The 26,807-nt window shown below is 39.0% G+C and overlaps 1 protein-coding gene across 1 annotated transcript in view; it reads right to left on the reverse strand.

Annotated features, from left to right (window-relative positions):
• LOC139466739 (salivary glue protein Sgs-3-like) overlaps nucleotides 1-23,118 on the reverse strand; it is a 33,057-nt gene extending 9,939 nt beyond the window's left edge. Inside the window, exons 1-2 of the mRNA XM_071248400.1 lie at nucleotides 22,191-23,118; nucleotides 249-384 (exon numbers count right to left, since the gene is read on the reverse strand). Coding sequence (XP_071104501.1) covers nucleotides 249-384; nucleotides 22,191-22,224 — 170 coding nt within the window. The 5' untranslated portion in view covers nucleotides 22,225-23,118. The remainder of the gene's footprint in view (nucleotides 1-248; nucleotides 385-22,190) is intronic.
• Between the last annotated feature and the right edge of the window lie 3,689 nt (nucleotides 23,119-26,807).

The following is a 26,807-nucleotide window of genomic DNA, read 5'->3' on the forward strand; positions in this document are numbered from 1 at the left end:
CATTGACGTTATATCGTGTCAGGTTAATATAGGAGTAAGGTTTGACGTGATGCAGATCTTAGATGTTTATAGTTGGTGGAAAGGCCACATTTGGTTGACTCGGTTCGAATCTCCGAATCTTTCTCTGAGAAAGCTGGCATATTATTAAAAGCGACGTAACAATTATACTATCTCAAACAATTCCTGCTAAGCAGGCGTATTTTACACTGTCACAAAGACATTTCTACACATGTATAAAACTATTATACCTGCATATAGCGGAGAGGTTGAAGCCGGATTGTGACTGTACTTGCTGCGCTAATGAAAACTCCGCCGTGCAGCCGTTCACATCTTGTTCACATCTCTGCGCCGTCTGTTGGCCGGTTATGATAAGGGGGAACAATCCTGCAAAGGACAGAGGTTATTAGAGTTGTCTCCCTGCCATCTATATATTTTGAAAGTGCAGATAGGGCATTGGTAGAAAGTCATCCATCCCTCCTTCCATCCATCATTCATCCATCCATCCATCCATCAATCAATCATTCAAATGGATTCCTGTTAAAAGTTGCATCACTCAAATTGGCCCCAAAAAGTTGGAATAAAATAAAACGGATTCAGCTTTCTTTTGGCGAAAGCAAAGGCCATCCGTGTAATCGGCTTTCATTGCAAATGAAGTTACTGCTTATTTTGTCAATCACGTACACATAGTATGGCATTAATTAGAGTTTGGAATTATGAAGTCACTGTACTGTAGACAGCATTACAAGTGATATGAAAATAATAACTGTTTCATTGTGGTTCAACAACTCAAATAAACACGATTTATACTTTAGTAGCTTTAACATGTTGAACAAAACCAGTTAAATATGTTATTCAACTTGTTTTTTAAAAATAAAAATCGTGATTATGCCAATGGGTTTATATCATATACTAGCACATATTTAACCTGTAATCTTTCCAAGAAAACGTGAAACGTTACCCTTGCCCTCAAGGTCGTCTTAAACATTTAATAAAAAATGTAATTTTGTTGAATTTGAAAGTATTAGAACATCCACTGCTAGATACTGTAAGAAACGGAGAATACATTTCCCATGCCCATTCAGTGAATACCCCAATCTTCCTTTTGACATAATTAACATTATTGGAAACCAAAAAGGAAGTAAGATGGTTTACCAATCCCTACTAAATAATGTTTTTGTTAAAAGTCATGGCAAGGAAGTGTGGGAAAAAATAATGGGTAAGAAATATGAAGAAACTGATTGGATTACTGTAAATCTTATGGCATATCGATGCACTATTAGCTTAAACACGAGATGGTTGATTGCAAAATAATACAACATATCATGCCAACAAATATGTGCTTATACAAGATAAAATATATCGACTTTCCATCCTGCACCTTTTGCGAGAGTTCAGATGAAACAATAATGCATTTATTATGTGAATGCAAATATGTTGGAGACATGTCAGTATGGCGTAATATCATTAGCGAAGGAAAAATAAGGTTTACTCAGGAAAATATAATATTTGGCTTTAAAGGTAAAAATAACGATCCTTTGAATACTATAGTTTTGTAGCAAAACAATTTACATACAAAATGAGTAGACAAAAAGAAAAGACCACTCATTAGACAAATTCAAAGAGAAATTTTAGTATTCTATCGAATACTCTGCAATGTATATGATACTTATGGCTGTATATGTACATGTATATAGGAAATTTTAAAAATTCAAATTGATATGAAATATTAACTGTTTCATTCTGGTTCAAAAACTCACGATTGATACTTCAGTAGCTTTAATATTAAAAATGTTGAACAAAACAAGTTGAATATGTTAATCAAATCGTAAATATGCCAATGGGTTTATATCATATACATATTTAACCTGAAATGCTTCCAAGAAAATTTTATCCTTTTCTTTACAAACTGGTTTTGGAGGAGCGTAAGTTGTATTTTCTCAGTGTCATGTCAGACGTTACTATTGCCCTCAAGGTCGCCTTAAAGATTTAATATAAAATGTAATTTTATTGAATTTAAAAGTATTAGAACATCCACTGCTAGATACTGTAAGAAACGAAGAATACCCTCCCATGCATAGTAAGTGAATACCCCAATCTTCCTTTTGACATAATTAACATTTTTGGAAACCTAAAAGGAAGAAAGATGTTTTACCATGCCTAGTAAATAATGTTTTTGTTAAAAGTCATGGCCAGGAAGTGTGGGAAAAAATAATGGGTAAGAAATATGAAGAAACTGATTGGATTACTGTAAATCTTATGGCACATAGATGCACTATTAGCTTAAACACGAGATGGTTGATTGCAAAATAATACAACATATCATGCCAACAAATATGTGCTTATACAAGATAAAATATATGGACTTTCAACCATGCAAAATGCATTTATTATGCGAATATGTTCAAAATATATGGAAAGTGAGTGAGTGAGTTAATATTTAAAGTCACATCGGCAGTATTTCAGCCATATCGTGACTTGAACAAGATATACATTTATATTATATATAAAAACCTGTCGCCGAAGGACAGTACAACAATTAGCAAAATATCACAGATTATAATTTTAAAAACTAATTTTAGAGCAATAAAATGATCAAATTATATCAGACGACACAGTATAAAAACGGACTGTAGATCGCCAGCAACCAACGCTAGGCCACCATACTAGGGACCATGGGGACTTACGGTACTTCTGCTACCTACATGGTCCCCAGCTGGATTTACACCATCCCTCGGGCTACTGGCGATGATCAGAAAGATTAGCCAAACAGTTAAAATCACCAAAAATGCTACGATTAAAATCACAGCAAAATGAAAAGATACTTTGAATGATACCGGACTTGCTAAATACCATTTGTGAAGGATAAATAAGGTTTGCTCAGGAAAATATTATATTTGGCTTTAAAGGTAAAAAAAAAATCCGTTGAATACTATAGTTTTGTAGCAAAACAATTTACATACAAAATGAGTAGAAAAAAGAAAAGACCACTCATTAGACAAATTCAAAGAGAAATTTTAGTATTCTATCGAATACTCTGCGATGTATATGACACTTATTGCTGTATATGTACATGTATATGGGAAATGTAAAAAAAAAATTGATATGAAATAATTACTGTTTCATTCTGGTTCAACTTTAGCTTTAGTAGCTTTGAAATTAAAAAAAATGTTTAACAAAACAAGTTGGATATGTTATTCAATTTGCTTTTATAAAAATCAAATCGTAAATATGCCAATGGGTTTATTCATATACATATTTAACCTGTAATGCTTCCAAGAAAACTTTATCCTTTTCTTCACAAAATTAGTTTTGGCAGAGTGTAAGTTGTGTTATCTCAGTGTGGCGTCAGACGTTACCCTTGCCCTCAAGGTCGTCTTAAACATGACCTGATCATCTCTTGTGTTCCCTCCCCCGATCACCACTCTGCCGTCCCCCCACGGACCGCCAGCTGCCCCGAGAGTCGCGGAGATCCCCGCGCACCTTGCGTCCGTCCCACTGCCCGCCACGTGTACACGGGGATTGAGGGGACTGACGTAATCAACGACTGCGCATACAATACCGGCGTGTCAATATGCGCATGACGGCAATTGGGACGCATGCGTTAAGAGGCGTTAGGAAGCTTGATGGAAATACAAATACTTCGTTTGCTTTTCTTGTCCCTGTGTACAACGCCATTACATAAGGAAAGGAAACGTCCGTGCATTTGTTTCGTGCCGTGATAAATACTACTCAACTTTGAGAGGCATAATCTGATATGTCATTCCATTTAAATATAATTTAACCTTATCAAAGTGGAGCTGTATTTATCAGATCAGTCGGTGTGTGTGTGTGTGTGTGTGTGTGTGTGTGTGTGTGTGTGTGTGTGTGTGTGTGTGTGTGTGTGTGTGATATTAAGTGTAAGCAAAACCAATATTTCGAGGGCGGAGCTCCCAAGCTCCCAAGCGGTCTTTGTGTCCACCCCATCGCGGAAGCTTCGGTGAAACCCACCAGCACGGGTATGGTGCTGACAAACCTAGAAACATAATCGGGGCGAACTGGGATTAGAACCCACAATTATAGGTTTCTGGCGTGCCAAAGGGACGCAACTATGCACAGCGAATCTCGGCGCCTTAGACGACTGGGCCACCCGTGCCCCCTATGAATACACTGTAACACATGTGTTCAGAATGTAAACACATAAAGCGTGTTTAGATCTAAACATGTTTAGGGATGCGTTTAAATTCTAAACGGAATACATATTTGTTGTGTTCTATCTAAACACGTTTTAGGTCCACACACAAGAAATAAGGTATTGTTTCACCGCCTAAACACAACATCCCAATAAACTAAACATGTTTACGACAAAACGCATATCATTGTGTATTATCCTCATAACCTAAACATGCTTAAAATATAAACACGTTTAAATAAAGTGCATATCATTGGGCATTTAGCCAATGTGGATAAGATGAATAATATACATACAGTAAACTACGTTTATAACGAACACGCTTATAACGAACTGACGGATATAACGAACTGTTTTTGGTCCCGTCCATTTGCAGAATATATGCTGTATATATCCGTATAACGAGCTATGGTTGTAACGAACAAAACTTAGGGGTCCATTTGAGTTCGTTTTATCCGTATTTGTATAGTTTATATATTGAAATTTGATTCAGATTCACAGGCACTTGCAAAACACATATACCATCACCTTACAACGAACTTGGTACAATTAACATAAGAATGTAAAAATAAACAAAAGTACAATTTTGAGAAGATGGTGATGTCAACAATCTGGTTAGGGGGTGGTACGGGTCTTTCCCACATTCAGACCCTAAACTAACGCCTCAAATTGTTGGACAAGGAACGCACTTAGGCTTGTGTTTGGGATCCAGACATATTGTTTACAGCGTGGAGAGGGTTTTGCCGCTCTTAGTTATCATGGAACATGACAATCTGACTGTCTTCAGGTGTAGGTAAACGGAGTGTGGAAAAAGCTCATTTTGCGCAGGATGTAGGTAAAGGAAGAGTAAACAAGATGAAAAATTCATCTTGAGTCACAGACTTGCTCATGTTTCAGGATTGCCCTTGGAGTTTGAAAAATCGATTTCATTCCAGCCGTACTTGTTACAGTGTAGTTGATCATGGCACAAGCCCAGAACATGTAAGTGGAAGAGATATATAGTTGTCTGATAAGTGTGATATAATCTGTATAAAAAGTTTCCCGACATGTTAAGACCTGACGGGTCTGACTCCGAGCCGACCCGTCCTTGTTTCATCCTCTTAAAGCTGAGCCCAAGGTTCGATTCCCATCGTGAGTAAATCTGAAGCTCATTGTGGTATCTCCTGCTGTGATATTGCAGAAATGTTGTTAAAACGGTGTAAATAAAACATATCAAATGAAACAATAATAGAAGAATATCTATGTGCAATATAACAGTGATAGATGAATATCAGCATGTGCAATAAAACAGTGATAGATGAATATCGGCATTTGCAATAAAACAATACTAGATGAATATCAGCATATGCCAGAAAACAATACTAGATGAATATCAGCATGTGCAATTAAACAATACTAGATGAATATCCGCATGTGCAATTAAACAATTATAGATGAATATCAGCATGTGCTAGAAAACGATACTAGATGAGTATCAGCATGTGTAATAAAACAATAAGAGATGAATATCAGCATGTGCAATAAAACAATACTAGATGAATATCAGCATGTGCAATAAAACAATACTCGATGAATATCAGCATGTGCAATTAAACAATAAAAGATGAATATCAGCATGTGCAATAAAACAATACTAGATGAATGTCAGCATGTGCAATTAAACAATACTAGATGAATATCAGCATGTGTTATCAAGCAGAGACGTTCTCTAAGAGATAGTGAACAAATATTGTTTTACCACACATTTTTAAGGAGAACTCTGAGGTCAGATGCCTATTAAGTCTAGATGTTGAAATTAGTGATGTGTGTCAAACTGACGCATTGTACGTGTGTACCGTTGTGGCAACCATTACCTGTTGGACATATGCATCACAACTTTGGACATTTCCGGCATACCAAGTGAAATTTGATTAACCAATCAAATTTACTCGGACTTGACACGAGCCAAATCTCCCTTCAAAGCTAATCGTGGCGTGACATACTATAAGAAGCAGGTTGTGGAAATAAAAGCGACTGAAACCATTTCCATAATTATATAAGAACTCTCTAACAGAAGCAGTCCCTTGTACGATTCCGATTCCGTTGTACGATTATATCATGGACATGTGTTTATGAGTCATAGCTAAAATGGATAGAATTATAAAAACGCCCGCATGTTATCAGATATGAGCGGGCCACTGTAACTTGATAATCATATTACTTGACGACGGGCCATTATCACGCCAGTTGTTAGGTGACGTCATAGGATAGGGATAGGTGACGTAACGTTCAATAGTGACGTCATCTGGTTTGTTCTATGACGTTTCCATATTAATAAAAGTGGGTCATTGACATTCGTGTTGATTGCAGCAAATGTTTCAAAATAGACATTGTTGTTTATTTTTATTTGATAACAAATTCCATCCATTTTAGCTATAATAACGGTAACGCTATTTTTCAGGGTATTATCATTCTTCGTCGGGCAGTTAAATGGAAGACCTCGGGCTTCTGCAAATGATAATGCCCTGAAAAAAAGCGTTACCCTTATAGTATTAAATAGCGATGATAATAACTCACACCCGTGTATTGTCACGCTCATTACACACATGCCGCGTGTCATATTTATCTCCTGTAGTTCGCTATAAACACCAATCAAACAACCCTCCACTGGGCATGTTAAACGAGATTGTCAAGCATCTCTGAAACTTTATACCACGTAGGTGTCGGAAGGCTGTTAACACCGCCAGCACCCGCTATTGACACGCCATGTCATCATTAAATATTGTCAGTCGTTGTGCCCGTGCTTATATTTACACCGTGCCAATATTAACAATACCCCACTCTTGTAGCGCCCCCTGTGGGTTGAATAACACATGTTCAGGGCTGAATTGAATCGGGTAGAAGAATGTTCAGCATATTTTACAATATGCAATAGTTTCGTAACTACTCGGTATACTGTGATAATGCAAATCTAGGTTAGCCACATGATCAGAAGTGAGCGAATGAGTGAGTTTGGTTTTACGCCGCTTTTAGCAATATTCCAGCAATGTTTCGGCGGGGGACACCAGAAATGGACATCATACATTGTACCCATGTGGGGAATCGACACCAGAAATGACCTTGACACATGAGAGGAATCGAACCCGGGTCTTCGGCGTGACGAGCGAACGCTTTAGTCAGTGGGCTACCCCACCGCCCCACATGATGACATGATCATGGTGTGTGGATATGTACAATTTAAGAAATGTACATCTAAAGAACATTCAAAGAAATATATCATTATGCCGCGGAATGGATCAGTGTGCACTGGTTTCATTCTCAGCTCCCTGAGGTGTAAATCACCAATGCCACTTTATGGGGTACTAGGACATGCACCTTACCCTCTGAATCCCGGGTTTAATGCGTTCACTGCTTCAAGATATCTTACTTTGTGAGTGAGTGAGTGAGTGAGTTAGATTTAACGCCGCTTTTAACAGTATTCCAGTTATATCACGGCGAGTCAGCTTAATGTGGGAGGAAAGCCCGAAGTGATGCAGATCTCAGACGTTTACCACTTCAGTGAAACCCATGAGCACGGGTATGGTGCTGAGAAACCTAGAAACATAATCGGGTCGAACCGGGATTCGAACCCACAATCATAGGTTTCTGGCGTGCCCAAGGGATGCAACTCTGCACAGCGAATCGCGGCGCCTTAGACGACTGGGCCACCCGTGCCCCCACTTTGTGAGTGAGTGAGTGAATTTGGTTTTACGCCGCTTTTAGCAATATCCCAGCAATATCACGGCGGGGGACACCAGAAAGGGGATTCACACATTGTACCCATTACTCTGTAAAAGGGGAAACCGACCAATTGTCTTTTTTTTTACAACTCACAACTGTTTTCAGTACATCAATCATGTACAGTTTATATATATTTATTAACCTGTCGCAAAATTATTTTTTCAGCATGTTTTTTTATTATATCGAACAATATGTTTTTTAACAAATAACGCAGACCTCACCCCAAACTATCAAATGGTCGGTCTCTCTACTACAGAGGTACATCCTGTAGGTCAGTGATATACCCTCTGTAGGTCAATGGTATAGCCTCTGTGGGTCAATAGTATAGCCTCTGTGGGTCAATGGTATAGCCTCTGTAGGTCAATGGTATACCCTCTGTGGGTCAATAGTATAGCCTCTAAGGGTCAATGTTGTGTGTGCAAGATATTTGGTCAAGACGCCGCTTCTGGAATGACAGTATATATTGGCTGAAGTGTCCTTATAACTGGATCTACTTTTGAAAACTGTTTTAATCTGTTTACTATAATACTGATAAGGGTTTGGCACAGAACGACCCCCCCAATCTAGGAGAAAGTACTTCATGTCGTTCTCATGACTGACTTTGTCAACAAGGGGCATTGCCAACACTGAATGCGTGAAGATGGCGGGACCCGTCCTGTTACCTGTGGTGGATATTGGAATTGATACCTCCATTAGAGGGGAATGTAATAGTGAAAGTAAGAAGTAAAAATAATGATTATGTTTGTACCTTGTGTAATAAATACATGCATGTTTTGGTAACGTGATTCACCATTTGTACATCATGATTTCTGTAATGTTTACTTCACGGATTAGCCACCGATCACGGTATGTGGTAGAACGAGGAGCAATACATTGATGATATCCATGTGATGGTACGAGGAGCAATACATTGATCATATCCATGTGATAGTACGAGGAGCAATATATTAATGATATATATGTGATAGTACGAGGAGCAATACATTTGTGATATCCATGTGATAGTGCGAGAAGCAATATGTTAATGATATCTATGTAATAGTTCGAGGAGCAATATATTCATGAGATATATGTGATAGTACGAGGAGCAATATATTAAGGATATCCATGTGATAGTACGAGGAACACTATATTCATGAGATATATGTGATAGTACAAGGAGCAATATATTCATGGTATGTAAGTGATAGTTCGAGGAGCAGTATATTAATGATATTCATGTGATAGTACGAGGAGCAATATATTAATGATATATACGTGATTGTACCAGGAGCAATATATTAATCATGTGTATGTGATAGTTCGAGGAGCAGTTTATTAAATTAAATGATATTCATGTGATAGTACAAGGAGCAATATATTCATGATATATAAGTGATTGTACGAGAAGCAATATATTAATGATATCTATGTGATAGTACGAGGAGCAGTATATTAATGATATTCATGTGATAGTACGAGGAGCAATATATTCATGATATCTATGTGATAGTACGAGGAGCAATATATTAAGGATATCTATGTGATAGTACTAGGACCAATGTATTAATGATATCCATGTGCTTGTACGAGGAGCAATATATTAATGATATCCATGTGATAGTACGAGGAGCAATATATTAATGATATCCATGTGATAGTACGAGGAGCAATATATTAATGATATCCACGTGATAGTACGAGGAGCAATATATCAATGATATCCATGTGATAGTACGAGGAGCAATATATTAAGGATATCTATGTGATAATACTAGGAGCAATATATTAAGGATATCTATGTGATAGTACTAGGACCAATGTATTAATGATATCCATGTGCTTGTACGAGGAGCAATATATTAATGATATCCATGTGATAGTAAGAGTAACAATACATTTATGATATATATATATGTGACAGTACGAGGAACAATATGTCAATGGCGCCGGTAGGTAGAATGCACCCACATTTTCGCGAACACCTGATCACATCACTATTTGTGATATATAAACACATTCTTATGATATATTTGGAATCGTACAGTGAGAGATTTTTTATGATTATGGACATTTATTTAGTCGCCTTTCTTTCCACAATCTGCTTCTGATAGGATGTCCCACCACGATTAGCTTGGTATGTCTGTAATGTCCAAAGTTGTGACGCATATGTCCAACAGGTAAAACCACTACACGCGCACAATGCGTCAGTTTGACACACATCACTAATGACAACGTCTGGACCAAAAGGGCATCAGATTGCAGGGTATTGTTCTGCTGATATATTTAGCTATTATTTTTTTATTGTACTTGCTGATATTCAGCTATTATTGTTTTATTGTACTTGCTGATATTCATCTAGTATTGTTTTATTGATCTTGCTGATATTCAACTATTATTGTTTTATTGTACTTGCTGATATTCATCTATTATTGCTTTATTGTACATGCTGATATTCAGCTATAATTTTATTTTTGTACATGCTGATATTCATTTGTTATTGTTTTTTTTGTACATGCTGATATTCAGCTATAATTTTATTTTTGTACATGCTGATATTCATTTGTCATTGTTTTTTTTGTACATGCTGATATTCAGCTATTATTGTTTTTGTTTTTTTGTACATGCTGATATTCATCTGTTATTGTTTTGTTTTTTACATGCTGATATTCAGCTATAATTTTATTTTTGTACATGCTGATATTCATCTGTTATTGTTTGTTTTGTACATGCTGATGTTCAGCTATTATTGTTTTATTACATGTTGATATCCATCTATTATTGTTTTATTCCACATGTTGACATTCATCTATTATTGTTTTATTGTACATGCTGATATTCAGCTATTATTGTTTTATTGTACTTGCTGATATTCAGCTATTATTGTTTTATTGTACTTGCTGATATTCATCTAGTATTGTTTTATTGTACTTGCTGACATTCAACTATTATTGGTTTAATGTACTTGCTGATATTCATCTATTATTGCTTTATTGTACATGTTGATATTCATCTATTATTGCTTTATTCCACATGCTAACATTCATCTTTTATTGTTTTTTTGTACATGCTGATATTCATCTATTATTGCTTTATTCCACATGCTGATATTCATCTATTATTGTTTTATTCCACATGTTGATATTCATCTATTATTGATTTATTGTACATGCTGATTTTGATCTCTTATTATATTACAAATTTGTGAAAAAACTCTAACAGGCGGCAGCCGAAACTTAGAAAAGAAGATTTCCCAAAGAGATTCAAAATATATACAATGAAAAAGGTCTATTAATAAAAGAGTTGTCGACCCTAGTAGTTCAATATTGACCGCTAGGACAGGCGACCAGCAACGCCTGTCACGATCCAGTGTAGGATTGACCCGGTCAGCAAAACGGACGCTCCTATTTTCTTTCAACTCTTCATTTCTAACTCTTTTGCAAGAAGATCGCAACTGGGCTATTTCCACTCACAATGGTAGGCGTGTTGTAGTGGGGTCCAAATGCGCATTTCAAAGCCTCGTTTTAAAATCTATGTAAACAGAATCCAAGGACAATCGACACCTCTCACGTGTAATTAATGACAAATTCTAGCGTAGGCTGTTAGATTTGTACACCAGACCCCAGCATGTCATCAGGGATTGGGAAGAAGAATGCGGAAACAACGTAATTAATGTGGAGAAAGTGGACAGGGAGATGTTGTGCAATATCGGGGATCATGTCGAAAGTGTTAAATAGTTTGTAACAAGAGAAACGTTTCGAAGAATTTTCGTCGGACACGCGCATGTGAAGTGCTATACTTTCTTTAGCTGCAAAAGGGATATTTCCAGACACACAAGCTTGTTCTTCATACATGAATAGTCTAAATGTAAATACTATCTTAAATACTTGTTCTCACTTGTCTTATATTCATCTCCTGGGTCTTTCTTATCCTGGGTATTTCTTATTCTGTCTCAAGGCACACTTTTTCTAGATTTATTTAATAAAAAGCAAAATTTACTGTCAATCATACTGTAATTGTTTTCCAACTATTATTTGTTTGATCTCTTGTGGATTATTTATAAGTGGGGTAAGTTTGAGGAAATACGGTAAGTGTCTAATACATGGATTTACAAACTCAACAAATCAGTGACGTAATTGTTACAAAAAGAGTGTAACTATGGCGTTTTTACATCAAGTTCATGAAGTCTTTGTCTGTTTTCCGCTTTTATCTGTTTTTCTGTGGTTTGTTTTTCTAAATCAAATTAGAACTACATGAAGACAGTAACCAATTATGTAAATACAAGAATGCCGGGAAGACACGTCGCGCTAACCAAATGTTGATGACTTCAAAGAAAGGCAACTACAATGTTATTGTGAGACATGAAACAAACAACACTTAAAGAAACAGTTAGATCCACACCTGTGGAACCCATTGACCTCGTGGACTATGCAAATCCTTAACTTGCCTGTTTCGAATGAAAGCCGATGGCGTACAGACGGCTGGGAATAAAGTCCCTCCTGTAATAGGGGGATCGCGGATACGATACAGCCTCATTTCATTCCTTACAGAACTTTAAGTAAATCCACAAGCCTGTGTTGGGGAACTTGAAGCATGTTGGTAGTAGTAGTAGTAGTGGTTGTTGTAGCAGTGATGGTTGTGGTAGTAGTAGTGGTAGTAGAAGTGGTATTAGTGGTTGTGGTAGTAGCAGTGGTAGTGATGGTGGCAGAAGTAGTGGTAGCGGTAGTAGTAGTAGTAGTAGAATTACTTAAGTAGTAAAAGAGGTAGTAGTAGTGGTAGTTGTGGCAGTAGTAGAAGTAGTTTTAGTAGTAGTAGTGGTAGTTGTGGCAGTAGTAGTAGTGGTAGTTGTGGCAGTAGTAGAAGTAGTAATAGTAGTAGCAGTAGTAGTAGTTGTGGCCGTAGTAGAAGTAGTAGTAGTAGTAGTGGTAGTTGTGGCAGTAGTAGAAGTAGTAGTAGTAGTAGTGGTAGTTGTGGCAGTAGTAGTGGTGGTAGTTGTGGCAGTAGTAGAAGTAGTAATAGTAGTAGCAGTAGTAGTTGTGGCAGTAGTAGAAGTTGTAATAGTAGTAGCAGTAGTAGTTGTGGCAGTAGTAGAAGTAGTAATAGTAGTAGTAGTTGTGGCTGTAGTAGAAGTTGTGATTGTAGCAGTAGTTGCTGTGGCAGTAGTAGAAGTAGTAATAGTAGTAGTAGTAGTTGTTGCAGTAGTAGAAGTAGTAACAGTAGTAGTAGTGGTAGTTGTGGCAGTAGAAGTATAGTAGTTGTGGCAGTGGTAGTGGTAGTTGTGGCAGTAGTAGTAGTCGTAGTCGTAGTAGTAGTACACCACCAACACCAACAATAACAATAAAAAATGAAGGCTAAACTTATAAAAAATTCAAAATAATAAAGAATCCAAATTTGCCAATACGAAGAAGCCCTGTTCACCCGCATGATACCTTGTGAAATCCCCCGGGTTAAACTGTTTCCGGATTAACAAATGATGAGTACAAACTGATGTCATCTGTATAATGAAGAAGTTGCGACAATAACAGCCTGGCAGGCGGAATCCCCGAGCACGCGGGGCTTCAATGTATCAAATTCAGCGTTTAACAAAACGTCACCGGAAAAATGGTCAGCGTCTTGGTATTCACGGGCATCAACATGGACGTGAATGCGAGCTCCTTATCCTTGCATGTCTTTGTGGTGATGCCTGGCGGTGGGGATATTCGAATCATGCCGGGGGAACACTTGTCCCCCCGAGCCTCTGTGTGCCAACGACGTCGCAGACACGTGGCAACGTTTACACACACCGCTTTCAGTGTGTACTCCTTAAGGACAACAGAGGCTTGTCTATGGACACGGAATGTTTCGGTAAAGTGATACACAAGCGGTCAACATGACATCCGAGGTACCTGCATTGTAACTGTTCCAGGTATTATGTTAACATTTATTAATAAGATAAACATTATGAAGCATACGTATATTTTTAACGTGTGAGCGGGTGTGGCGGGGATGGACACTAGTCCGTTAGTCCGAGGCTAGTAAAATGTTTTTTTTTTCAAAATCTAGTTTTAAATCTTTTAATCAGCGGTCCAAATGTTTCTGGTGTCCCCCCTTGATATTGGCTGGAATATTGCTAAAAGCGTCGTAAAACCATACTCACTCACTCACTAGTCCAAAAGAGCTGCGAACTTGTTGGATATTACAGATTCTATCTGTGATTCTGATTGTAGTTTTACGTCAAGCAAACACTTTAATAATAGCATGGAAACCCTTTCCACAACCATAAGATATATCTTAGCAGAGTCGATTGTACGATTCCAATTATACCATGAACATCGCCATGGGCGAGAATCACAATCATTTAATGATGCTACGAGGTGTTCGCGAAAAGGTGAGCATATCATGGTCCGCAGGTGTTACCCGTCACAAACACATGCAAAGGCAAGTCAATGGTTCACCTGAAAAAAACACGGGAAGGTATGGAAGGCCAAATAGGGAATTGCATCTGACATGATTATTGTCACTGATGCGCCATATTTCGCCAAATCGCGATGCGACTTAACTCATATGTATAATAATGGAAATTTATGAAGCATTGCCACTTTGGGAAAAAGAAATATTTTGGCCTGTGGAGTTAACACTGGGCCCTAACAGCACCTCATTCTACAAACCAATCTGCCGAACGCGAGTTTTACACCGGTCGCAGTGCTTGGTTATAATTAATTAAAAGCGATAAAACCCTTGCCATTATCACCAGAACAGCAATACGTAACAGTAACAGTCCATTTTTGGAGTTTTTCTTGCAACAGTAGTTGTTTCAAGTTACACGCAATTTGTCGTGTGCTTTAAGAGGAACATCGTCAGTCTGAAAATAATATGGCGGCTATTAACGATATGGGGGCTTACAGTTCGGCCTCCTGCCTCGTTTTAGAATAATACCGGACCATGCTTCCTTACACCTACATCATATCCAGATATACGGTACACTCCTGTACACTGAATTATACCATACTGTAGTCAAAGGAATTTCCTTCCACATGTGCAGTTTAATAAGTAGTTCGAATCTGGACCAGACAATCCAGTGATTGACATCATGAGCATCGATCTAGTCAATTGGGATACGATGACATGCATGAACCAAGTCAGCGAGCCTGATCACCCGATCCCGCACCCTTTGAAACCGCTCATCACGAGATCGTGTAACGGTATTTAGGCGCACCTGTTTAAGGGCCTGATAGCGTCCGGCTCCGACGCGCATGGTTTATGTAAATCGTTTGTTTAGATGTGGGTGACTGTCCAGGTAATTTGTGATTCAGACCAGGGTACCGACATGGGTGACGTGGGTGGAGAAACGGACTTGACCTGCCTTGTGCTGAGTAGCCGGATCTACGTCTGGAGTAGTCCACATGACTATCTGTGTCTGGAGTAGTCCACGTGACCATCTACATCTACAGTAGTCCATATGACTATCTAGGCCTGGAGTAGTTCACATGGCAATCTAAATCTGGAGTAGTCCACATGGCAATCTAAATCTGGAGTAGTCCACATGGCAATCTACATCTGGAGTAGTCCACATGGCAATCTACATCTGGAGTAGTCCACATGGCAATCTACATCTGGAGTAGTCCACATGGCTATCTACATCTGGAGTAGTCCACATGGCAATCTACATCTGGAGTAGTCCACATGGCAATCTACATCTGGAGTAGTCCACATGGTTATCTGTGTCTGGAGTAGTCCAAATGACTATCTGTGTCTGGAGTAGTCCACATGGCTATCTACATCTAGAGTAATCCAAATGGCTATCTACATCTGGAGTAGTCCAAATGGCTATCTACATCTGGAGTAGTCCAAATGACTATCTACATCTGGAGTAGTCCAAATGGCTATCTACATCTGGAGTAGTCCATATGACTATCTACACCTGAAGTAGTCCACGTGGCTATCTGTGTCTGGAGTAGTCCACATGGCTATCTACGCCTGGAGTAGTCCACATGGCTATCTACGCCTGGAGTAGTCCACATGGCTATCTGTGTCTGGAGTAGTCCACATGGCTATCTACGCCTGGAGTAGTCCACATGGCTATCTACGCCTGGAGTAGTCCACATGGCTATCTACGCCTGGAGTAGTCCACATGGCTATCTACGCCTGGAGTAGTCCACATGGCTATCTACGCCTGGAGTAGTCCACATGGCTATCTGTGTCTGGAGTAGTCCACATGGCTATCTACGCCTGGAGTAGTCCACATGGCTATCTGTGTCTGGAGTAGTCCACATGGCTATCTACGCCTGGAGTAGTCCACATGGCTATCTACACCTGGAGTAGTCCACATGGCTATCTACGCCTGGAGTAGTCCACATGGCTATCTGTGTCTGGAGTAGTCCACATGGCTATCTACGCCTGGAGTAGTCCACATGGCTATCTGTGTCTGGAGTAGTCCACATGGCTATCTACGCCTGGAGTAGTCCACATGGCTATCTACGCCTGGAGTAGTCCACATGGCTATCTACGCCTGGAGTAGTCAACATGACTATCTACGCCTGGAGTAGTCAACATGACTATCTACGTCTTTCACGTATCTAAGTATCCTTGTGTTCACGTATCGCTCTAGTCAAACACAGTTGTGTCGAACTTTAATGTGTCGAAGTAAACGTTTGGTGCCTGCGTATTATTTCTTTATTCACAATTTACGGTTGTTTCGAACCTCGGATAACTCGAGTTTTTTACGTAGGTCCCTTCAACTTCGACGCAACGGTGTATGGCTGTATTTGAGTAATCATAACACACACGCTTCACAAAGTAGAATATTTTCTAAAAATTGATTTATAAGGGAAATACTTAACAGTTTACAATTATGCGTAGATTTAAATTGCAAAGATATTATATTACATACAACCGTTTCCCTCATAATACTGTCCCGTACGACAATATCCTACACTACTGTCATTTACAAACTCAACCCTAAACAACACTGTCCCGTACGACCATATCCTACAATATTGTCATTTACAAACTCACCCTGCACAAAACTGACCCGCACGACCATAACGTATAGCATACAACCTTTTCATTTGCAATACCCCATAGGATGCTTTCCCGTACAACCGTATCCCGAGACCCGTGAAAATTCCGGGGTAGAATAGATCTTCAGCAACCCATGCTTGCCGTAAAAGGTGACTATGCTTGTAAGAGGCGACGAACGGGATCGGGTGGTCAGGCTCGCTGACTTGGTTGATGTATGTCATCGGTCCCAATTGCGTGGATCGATGCTCATGATATTAATCACTGGATTGTCTGGTCCAGACTCGATTATTTACAGACCGCCGTCATATAGCTGGAATATTGCTGAGTGCGGCGTTAAACAACAAACCAACCAACGAACCAACAACCGTATCCCGTAAAATACTGTCCCATCCAAACTTATTCCATCCAGTAAGATATTGTACATATATGTATCCTAGACCGCTGTAACAATACTGCCATGTGGTACCGTATCCTGGACCCTATTGTCCTGTACAATGTTTTATTATCCACGGGATGGAGAGACAGGTGGTGATATACTAATAGCATACGTCACCGGTATGTCGTACAAAGTGTACATGTACCTCGTTATATTCGTTTGGGATAACCTTGACCTCGCTATATTTACGTATGAAAATTCAAGCTGAAACTTATTTTCTCATTCATAAAATGTAACGACATTTTGTCAACATTATCACTTTATTAAACCAACAAGTTTGTTACACGCAATCCATACAGGACTATGTCAATTGTCCTATACAATATTTCCACTTGGACCTTATTCCATACAAATCTGTCTTGTAAACTGTGTCCTATGTAATTATTTCACATAGAACCTTATTCCATACAAATCTGTCTTGTAAACTGTGTCCTATACAATTATGTCACGTAGAACCTTATTCCATTCAAATCTGTCTTGTAAACAATGTCCTATACAATTATGTCACGTAGAACCTTATGCCATACAAATCTGTTTGTAAACCATGTCCTATACCATATTTCCACGTAGAACCTTATTCCATACAAATCTGTCTTGTAAACTGTGTCCTATACAATTATTTCCACGTAGAACCTTATGCCATACAAATCTGTCTTGTAAACTGTGTCCTATACAACCTTATTCCATACATATGTCTTGTAAACTGTATCCCATACAATTATGTCACGCAGAAACATATTTCAAACATATACGTCAGTTTTGTCACGGAGAGCCATATTCCATACAAATCTGTCTGTCCTATACAATCATTTAGTTCGTGGGAGTTTTCCAAAGGCTGTTCTGATGTGATCCTACCACAGAGCAGGTCCTTTAATCAAATAGAACTTTTCAGTGGAGCAATCAATGTCAAACAATGTCATTGCAGCTATTGGCACATGCCAAATATTGTCCCAAGATCGAGAGAGAGAGGCTTGTAAGGGGCTTGTAAGAGGCGACAAATGGGATCGGGTGGTCAGGCTCGCTGACTTGGTTGATGCTTGTCATCGTTATCTCAATTGCGTGGATCGATGCTCATGGTATCAATCACTGGATTGTCTGGCCCAGACTCGATAATTTACTGACCACCGTCATATAGCTGGAATATCTCTCAGTCCGGCGTTAAACAACAAATAAACAAACAAACAAACAAACAAATAAACAAACAAACATTCACGAAGGACAAATAATGCGCTATTCAGAATTTGTAACAGTATGTTCCATATATTACAAATTGTCAAAAAAGAAATATAGAAAATGACATGAAATATCAACCCTATAAAGACGGTTAATTGAGGTTTACGTAATATCGTCACCTGGCATCTGGGACGATGTCGTCGTCTCCTTGTCCTATAAAAACAGTTGACATTGACGACATTCAAACATATATTAAACACCAACGCCAGAGAATGGCCATTCTCGATTATCGCTGAAACAAAATTCATGGCAGAAAAAGGAAAATAGAGGAAATTTTTTTGTGAAAGGATAAGTGAAAATCGTGAAAGGGGATGCAAGTCCTTCCCTACCGGCCATTCTCGATTATCGCTGAAACAAAATTCATGGCCGAAAAGGGAAAATAGAGAAGAAATTATGTGAATGGATAAGTGAAAATCATGAAATGGGATGCAAGTCCTTCCCTGCCGGATCACCCGCCACTCACACAATAGTACGTGCATTGAAATCTCGTTAACTCAAAGTCAGGCGGACCATTGAAACTACATCGCGTTAAGCCCGGATCACACCGTTTTGTTGTTCCTGTATCCGTATCCCTGACATGCATCCGCATTTACGTAAACACGAGTCCGTTATTATCTCCACACGTTACAGAGTCCATGTTGCAGACCTGCAAAATCGCGTCCATCAAGTCATGTGTCGATAATGACAGAGTTAATATTAATGAATAACATTTGGCTTGGTTTTCATACATAATTGTCCTCGAAAATTCTTGGAATTATTTAGGTTTCAAACTGTTAAAAAACAGAAACATCCCGCCACAAAAACTACATTGTTGCAATGTGTTTTTCTTTGTAAAAAAACAGGCTCAAAGTTTTAAATTCAAACATGTTTTGTAGCTATGTTTTGATATCTAATCTCGATACAAAATCCCAAAGATGTGTATCGTCAACTGGGCGTCGACAGATATTTTCCAAATATTTTCCTGATTTTAATGAAGGTGCTCACGTGATTTGATGCACTTCGTGAGATAAAATATGTTTTATTATAATATAGATTTTGATTATCGATCAGATCGTCTTGACTGGGCGCCGCCATTTTGTTTGAAGCAAATGCAAGTGATATGAGAGGTGGAATCTGATTGGTCATTAGGAGAGGCATAGAAGGGACATAACTCGTGAGAGCCACTGGTAGCGCTACGATCGAACCAAGAAATCCCAGCTCTTTAGAGTCCTATACCTCGGGAAAATGGTCCAGAAAAAAAGAAAACTTGTCACGGAAAGGCTTAAGACATCACCAATAATAACTACTGCATTGATTAAAGGGTGAAGATTTTGTTGATTAAAAGACCAACATTTTTTACCTCAGAGATAATCGTTTGTTTCCAAACTGTTGATGAAAAGAAATGTGTTTACACTTTTCTGAGAAAATTCTAGTTAACGCTACTCCCTTCAATGGCGGTTGCTAAACACAGTTCGGAGATTACACCGTCCATGTCAGCAATTTCCTACATAGTATATCGAAAAGTCGATTCAATATCAGATCATTCGTGAACCACGTTCTGCAATCTGAAAATTGTTTAATGTCTACCCACTGTAAGTGTTTCCTGCCCAGCGAATGTATCGTGACAGGGTGACAATGTGCACGGGTAGCGTCTGAGGAGGTAGAAGCAGCATCAGTATCAACATCCACCTCCAAAACAAACAGTACCCTCGACGTTTACCTGACACCCATGTACGAGACACAGATGAGACGTAATGAGACGACCCTGTTTAGAAACGCGTGGAATGTGGAACATTCGCCAGAACACACCAGTCATCAAACTTCGAAGTGTGTTTTTCGTGTGTTTTGGGATCAAGGATCATTTGACATGAATTAAATCGTGAACTTTTAATGAGACACGTACGTGTCCTGTTTATCAATGGGTGGGGATGTTCTTGAGAAATTAACATTTTACGAGGCAAACTCGGAATACAGTAACAATGTCACTAAGTAAAACATCGATAATAATACATTACTATAATAACGATAATAATGTTAATTAAAAACCCACTAAATTATAATAGCCGCTTCATGCCGACACAAAGGTTACTTTGAAAAACACGCATTCATTTTGAAGGGTGAGGTGAAATAGGTTTTAGGCCGCGTTCAAGATTATTGCACTTACATATACCACCCGATCTCGTTAGTCGCCTCTATCGACAAGCTCTGACGATGTGTGCGTGCGTGCGTGCGTGCGTGCGTGCGTGCGTGCGTGCGTGTCTGCTTGTACTAGTCCGGACTAGTACCGATTTTTATAGTGCTAACCCATTGAGATACCATGCCGCAGTTTAATATGAATATCCCACTCAGACACAGTATACTGACTCCGAGCCGGCCAATCCTTCTTTTAGCCCCTTAATGCCGAGCACTAGGTAAGGTAACAACAAGTACCATATTTTAACGTCTTTTGATATAACGCGGTCTGGGATCGAACACCGGACTTTCCGCTCTCCGTTCTGACGTTCTACCAGTGGACCACAGAGGTGGTATTTGTATGGTCAGAATTATTTTCAGTTTATTAGTAATATCCTCATTTATTCCGTACGGGTAACCATTATACAACTAGATTGAGTGAATTAATGTAGAGTCATTTTGTGGTTCCTGACAACATCGCGACAGTGACAACATTCTAGTTTCTAGTAAGTAAACAACTTTAAAATAATCTTGAATACATATGCAAGGAACTGGTATTTTTTTTTACCAAAAATGCTCTGCGATATTATAAGTAACAGGAATGAGTGACGGGTAAATACTTTGACCAATCCAATCGAAGCTTTTTAGTTTGTAAACAATCATGAGTGCAATTCCAAACTAGTTTATTTTTAGACACGAACACGTGACATGGGGCGTTGACACATGAGTCATTCATCAGAAATTGACAAGAATTTGGTAAATCTTTTTTCGGGTGTTTCTTTCACCAAATATGCTTTGTAAGTTTTAAGTTCAAACATCTTTTCCACAAAATATAATCTTTTTCACAAAATACAATAAAATAAACTCTGTAACTGTTTTCAGTTCTTTTTGTTTTTATTATGATCTAGACTGATATTTTGTTTCAGTAAAATTGTTTTGTATTAATTTGTTTAAGAAACAGTTTTTCAAGTAATCAGAATAAGAAAGTTACCGTGATTTCATACATTTGAATGACTTTCAAGATTATAGAAAACTACAAACTGAATATTCATTCAGATTCAGAAAGTAAAAATGTTCCTTTTTATTAACAAAAAATACTGTTAGAAGTAACTGTAAATTGAAGCAAAGCAAATACTCCAGGATGTATTCAGTAAAACCAGTTATTTTGTTTACGATTTAAAGAAAAAGATTTCAGAAAGCAGAAAAGTATTTTCTTGAACCCGCCTCAAGTTACACAGCGAAAGAATGCAATATTTGAAGTTTCACTTTAGAAAAAAGTTTAAAATTCCAACAGACAAGGATCTTGCCTTCAATAAATACCGATCTTAATGGGGCTTTAAACAAAGGCCCTTGCGAAGATCAAGGAGCACAGGCAATCAAATAGAATGTAGAGAAAAACATCGTTTAACAATGATAAACATCAAATCTAAGGAAACAAGACCCAATATTAATGTGAAAACTCACCCAAAAGTAGTACAATGACACACTGGGTCTTCATATTGATGTAAAATATAATAACCAATTGTCCAGAGAGTAGTAACTTGTCTTGAGGTTCTCCCTGCTGATGGTGAATGAAGTCGCCCGGCCCGGAGCGTGAGTGGCGTTACTCCTGGCACAAACACAGACTAACTCGCCGAAACAAGTGCGTGACGTTATTTCGTCAGCGACCGCGTGACACCTTTTCACGTTGAAGAGGAGGTTTCCAACGAGGCTGATGACGTCCCAGACGGGCGGGGGATTTTTACTAACGGCCGTATTTGCTTGCGATCGCTTCGTTGTATTTGAGTCTCGTTTTGATGCGATTAACCTCAATTCTTGTGATTTCGCTAGCACGATCAATATCAGTCATTCGATCATCAATAAATACAGATTATCTATTGGAGAGAAGCGAAAGCGACAGGTGATTCATTTGTACACACGTGTGTCTTACATATGTAGGTATGTACATATTGAGGAAATTCGAGCCACTGCGAACAAATCATCGTTTTCTTCAGCCCACACAGTCTGCAGCCTTAGCCATGGCAAGAAGGCAAGAATACAATGACACACAATCTTGAACCATGGAACAGGATTGTAGACGAAAATACAATGGTCCACACGGTGTACAACCCTCTATAAGGGATGCAACGAAACACAGTCTTAACCACTGAGCAAAATTGTATACCTGAATACAATTGACGTACAATGGTGCAATACAATGTTGTTTATAACCATCGAACCAGGAACATGATTGTACATTGTATGTGTACAACTCTAGAGTAGCACTGTATGCTAAAATATAACGATACGCACTGTCTGTAGTATCCGAGCAGGTTAAATACCAGATAGTGTCACCAGATGAAGATATTCTCAAGAATGTCCGCTCACTAAGATCTTCGTCTACTGAATGAAGCTAAATGATAGGACGGTTTACGGGAAACATATTTAATCATCTTTATACACGGCAACGTCACTGCACATCAAACATTGAAGCTGAGATTGTTAAACAATTCTATATCAACAAACACCTTTGTCAAAATGTCTGACATTTCTCGGAATTACCACTCAATCAAGCGGGCCCGGTATCCGAAGTCACGTGACCAGCCCAGAAGCGTTCTCACCTGCAAATTAGGTTTCGACTCAAATCAAATACACCTGACCTCCCAAGGGTTTTACCTGTGTGCGACAGGACGCTTTAAACATGGACAGTCTCGGGCAAATATATACATGTTTGTAGGTCTGGGAATCCTTATAATAACAAACAGATTGTGTTCTTTTGACAAATCAATTGCGATGCTTGGAAATTAACGGGTTTGAATCGAGGACGATTGGTAAACACACCAGTAGTTCAAATTATTTCGGCCTCATTTGTAATCAAAGAATAAGGGATTAAAATAGTTTTTCAAACGTTACCTGTCGTCATGTTTTGGTACAGCGTCGTCGGTATGCTAGCTATGGCAAAGATACTTTGTTGTATGTGGGGCTTCTTTGACGTGAGACATCTTTGAAGATCAAACGAGACGAGGCGTTGGTAGTTAGACCTGTCTTGCATAACTGACACGGTGCATTTCGTCACAGGTAGCGGGTTCGAATCATATAATCGACCCGATTATAATCCTTGACCTGTCCACTTTATGACGTTTACTTGGCAAACGTGTGTGGCCAGCATCAGAGAGGGCATCCGCATACATGGAACCGACATGCTGGAGATATGAATACTGATAAATTCAACTCATTCACTGATCTGAAACACTGGCGACGTGATCAAAGAGACATTTATGTTAGTGATGTTTAAATTGATTCTAATATGGGGGTTATATAATAAAATACAGGTTACCTGAGGTTTGAGTGTTGGGTCAGGCTCGTGTGGCAGAGCAGCTTTCCTCGACTCCATTCTTGTACGAGACGACGAAGCGCCCAGTAGGACCGACTAGTACTGTTGCTTGGCTACCAGCTTAAAGGACCCATTCGTGGTGTAAGCCTGGCAGCATTAGTGTACCGTCGTACCCGGGGGGCGTGGTTCGACAGCAAAAGCGATCTTAGCCAAGGAGCCATCGGAAGCTTAGTTACAGAAAGTGATCTATGTCAGTCACAACGCTAAGGTCGTTTTGTGAAACGGGCTTTACACGGTATTTAATGCTAAGTGACTTACTACAGGTCATGCTCTTATTGTAGGACTTACATAGAGGGACTTGTGAAGTTGATGATGGTGATGATGATGAAGATGAGAATGATGAAGATGATGATGATGACAATTTTGGCATTTCATCAGGTTTAGATGCTATAAGAAATTATGATGCTGCTGCTGATACTGATGACGACAACAATGGTGACAGTTTGGATGGCATATGGAATTGTCATGAAATTATTGTTGTTGATGATGATGATGATGTTAGTGATGATAACAATTTGGATATTTCATAAATTGCTCTGATGACATGGAATCATGATGATGTTTATGACGATGATGATGCCAATTTATTTATTTATTAAGGCATTTCAATTATATACATAATTTACTGATCTCATAAAACTTTGACACTATACAACATAGGAGTCACGCCAAAGTAACAACAAGAAAATCAACAGGAAAAATTAATATTTTGTCAAAAATACATCCCGACTTTTTGTAAAAACAGTTTCCAAGAAGACTAAGTTTTTTAACACTTCAAAGCCTAACCCTGCAAACAGCATGACTTATGTATAACTTATGACACATGCTTTCACCGAAAGCTTAAAAAACGGTTAAAAAATGGTACAGCAATTACCAGAGACCTTTTGAAACACCATCAGGTACGTGCAACGGCACATGGAAACTACACCCGTTATTTGCACATAACCTAGTCGACAGTCGACATCATTAAGTGGTTTTAAGGTGCACATTTTCAGCAAAGACTGTGTAAAGGGCATCTTTGCCTCCTGCGTTCACCTTGCGTCATGGTGTGGCTTCCCTCCAACTGGTCTTTTGGCCAAATGGCAGCTTACAATTTGAACGTTCTTACACCGAACAAAAAAATATTAAAACTTTATTTTATTGAAACAATTTATCTCGTTGTATGTTTACACAAACCAAATACGGTTATTTCCGTGGCATTTCCATTTTGTATTTAAAGTATATTTTGATGCTGATGTAGGCAGTTTTAAAAAACACATTACTACGGGGGATAAAAAGAATGAGCTTCATTGAATAAGAGACTCGAACCCTCTAGGCTACCCTCCGCCTGTAAATGTAGGTTGAAACGCCCCCATTGTATGGTGGATGGGGCGTTTGTGTTCGATCCGCAGCCGCGTCATTCTAAAAGACTTTTAAAGATGGTACTTATTGTTTCCTTGCCAGGCGCTCGGCATAAAGTAGTCAGAATACTGCGTCTGAGAGGGTGAATCCATGTTAAACTGTGGCATGGTATGGTGGTGGGTTGGCACTATAAAACCGACATTAGTCTGGACTAGTACACACACGCACGCACGCACGCACGCACACACACACGCACACACACACGCGCGCGAACTCACGTACGCACACAGACACGTACATTCGCACACACACACACGTTCATGCACGTCTCTATATAAGCGCAATCATATTTAGAAAGCGACGTTAAACCCAATTTTACCCTCTCTAAATGTGGGTTGTCGTTTTGAAGAGTGAAGATTGATATCTGATTCAAACGTATACTTGTCTTATTTGTTATTTACGGATGGTAATATGTTTAAAAAAGCATGTCTTTTGTGTTTAAAAGTATTTCAACAGCTCCAGCCTTTCGTGTTTACGTTTCACAACTTTTGAAGTACAATTGGGGATACTCTTTCTCTGAAGATTTCAAAAAGTGACACACGACCCTTGCTCAGAAGCTGTTTGGTTAGTGTTTCACCATTTAAGGCTTTGAAGGTGTGATGAGGTGAGGTGAAATGGGGTTTTACGTCGCGTCCAAGATTATTGCACTTATATAGCGACGTGCATTTATGTGTGTGTGTTTTTTGTTTGGCTGCTTGTGCTAGTCCGGACTGATGCCGATTTATAGTACTAGCTCACTGAGATACCATGCCAGTTTAACATGAATACCCCACTCAGACACAGTATACTGACTCCGAGCCGACCAGTCCTTGGTTTAGCCCCTTAATGCCGAGCGCTAGACAGGGTAAGAACAAGTACCATCTTTTAGTATGACGCGGCCGGGATTCGAACCCCGGACCTTCCGCTCTACGGGCAGACGCTCTACCACTAGACCACGGAGGCGGTCCGTAGGGTTTAGAAAAGGTTTTAAGGTAGACATGTATTGTCATTGGAACATTTGACGCATCAGTGATCACAATAACGTCCTACGCAATTCCCTTCTTTTACCACCGCATGTTCTCGTGTTTCTTCAGGTGACAAATGATTTGCCTTTGCGTGTTTTTGTGACGTTGCTCCGGTGGGGCAGGATACGCTCATTTTTTCACGAACATCTGGAATCATCACAATTTGATATTCATAAACACATGCTTATGATATAGTCGGAAACGTCCGATGGACTTTGCGTTGAGCTGAGATTTCTTATGATTATGGAAAGGGTTTTGTTGCTTTATAACACATCCGTGAAGATCTGGGGTAGAATAGGTCTT

The sequence above is a fragment of the Haliotis cracherodii genome, unplaced genomic scaffold (assembly GCF_022045235.1).
Source record: "Haliotis cracherodii isolate W230 unplaced genomic scaffold, xgHalCrac1.p SCAF_19, whole genome shotgun sequence".
Taxonomy (NCBI): domain Eukaryota; kingdom Metazoa; phylum Mollusca; class Gastropoda; order Lepetellida; family Haliotidae; genus Haliotis; species Haliotis cracherodii.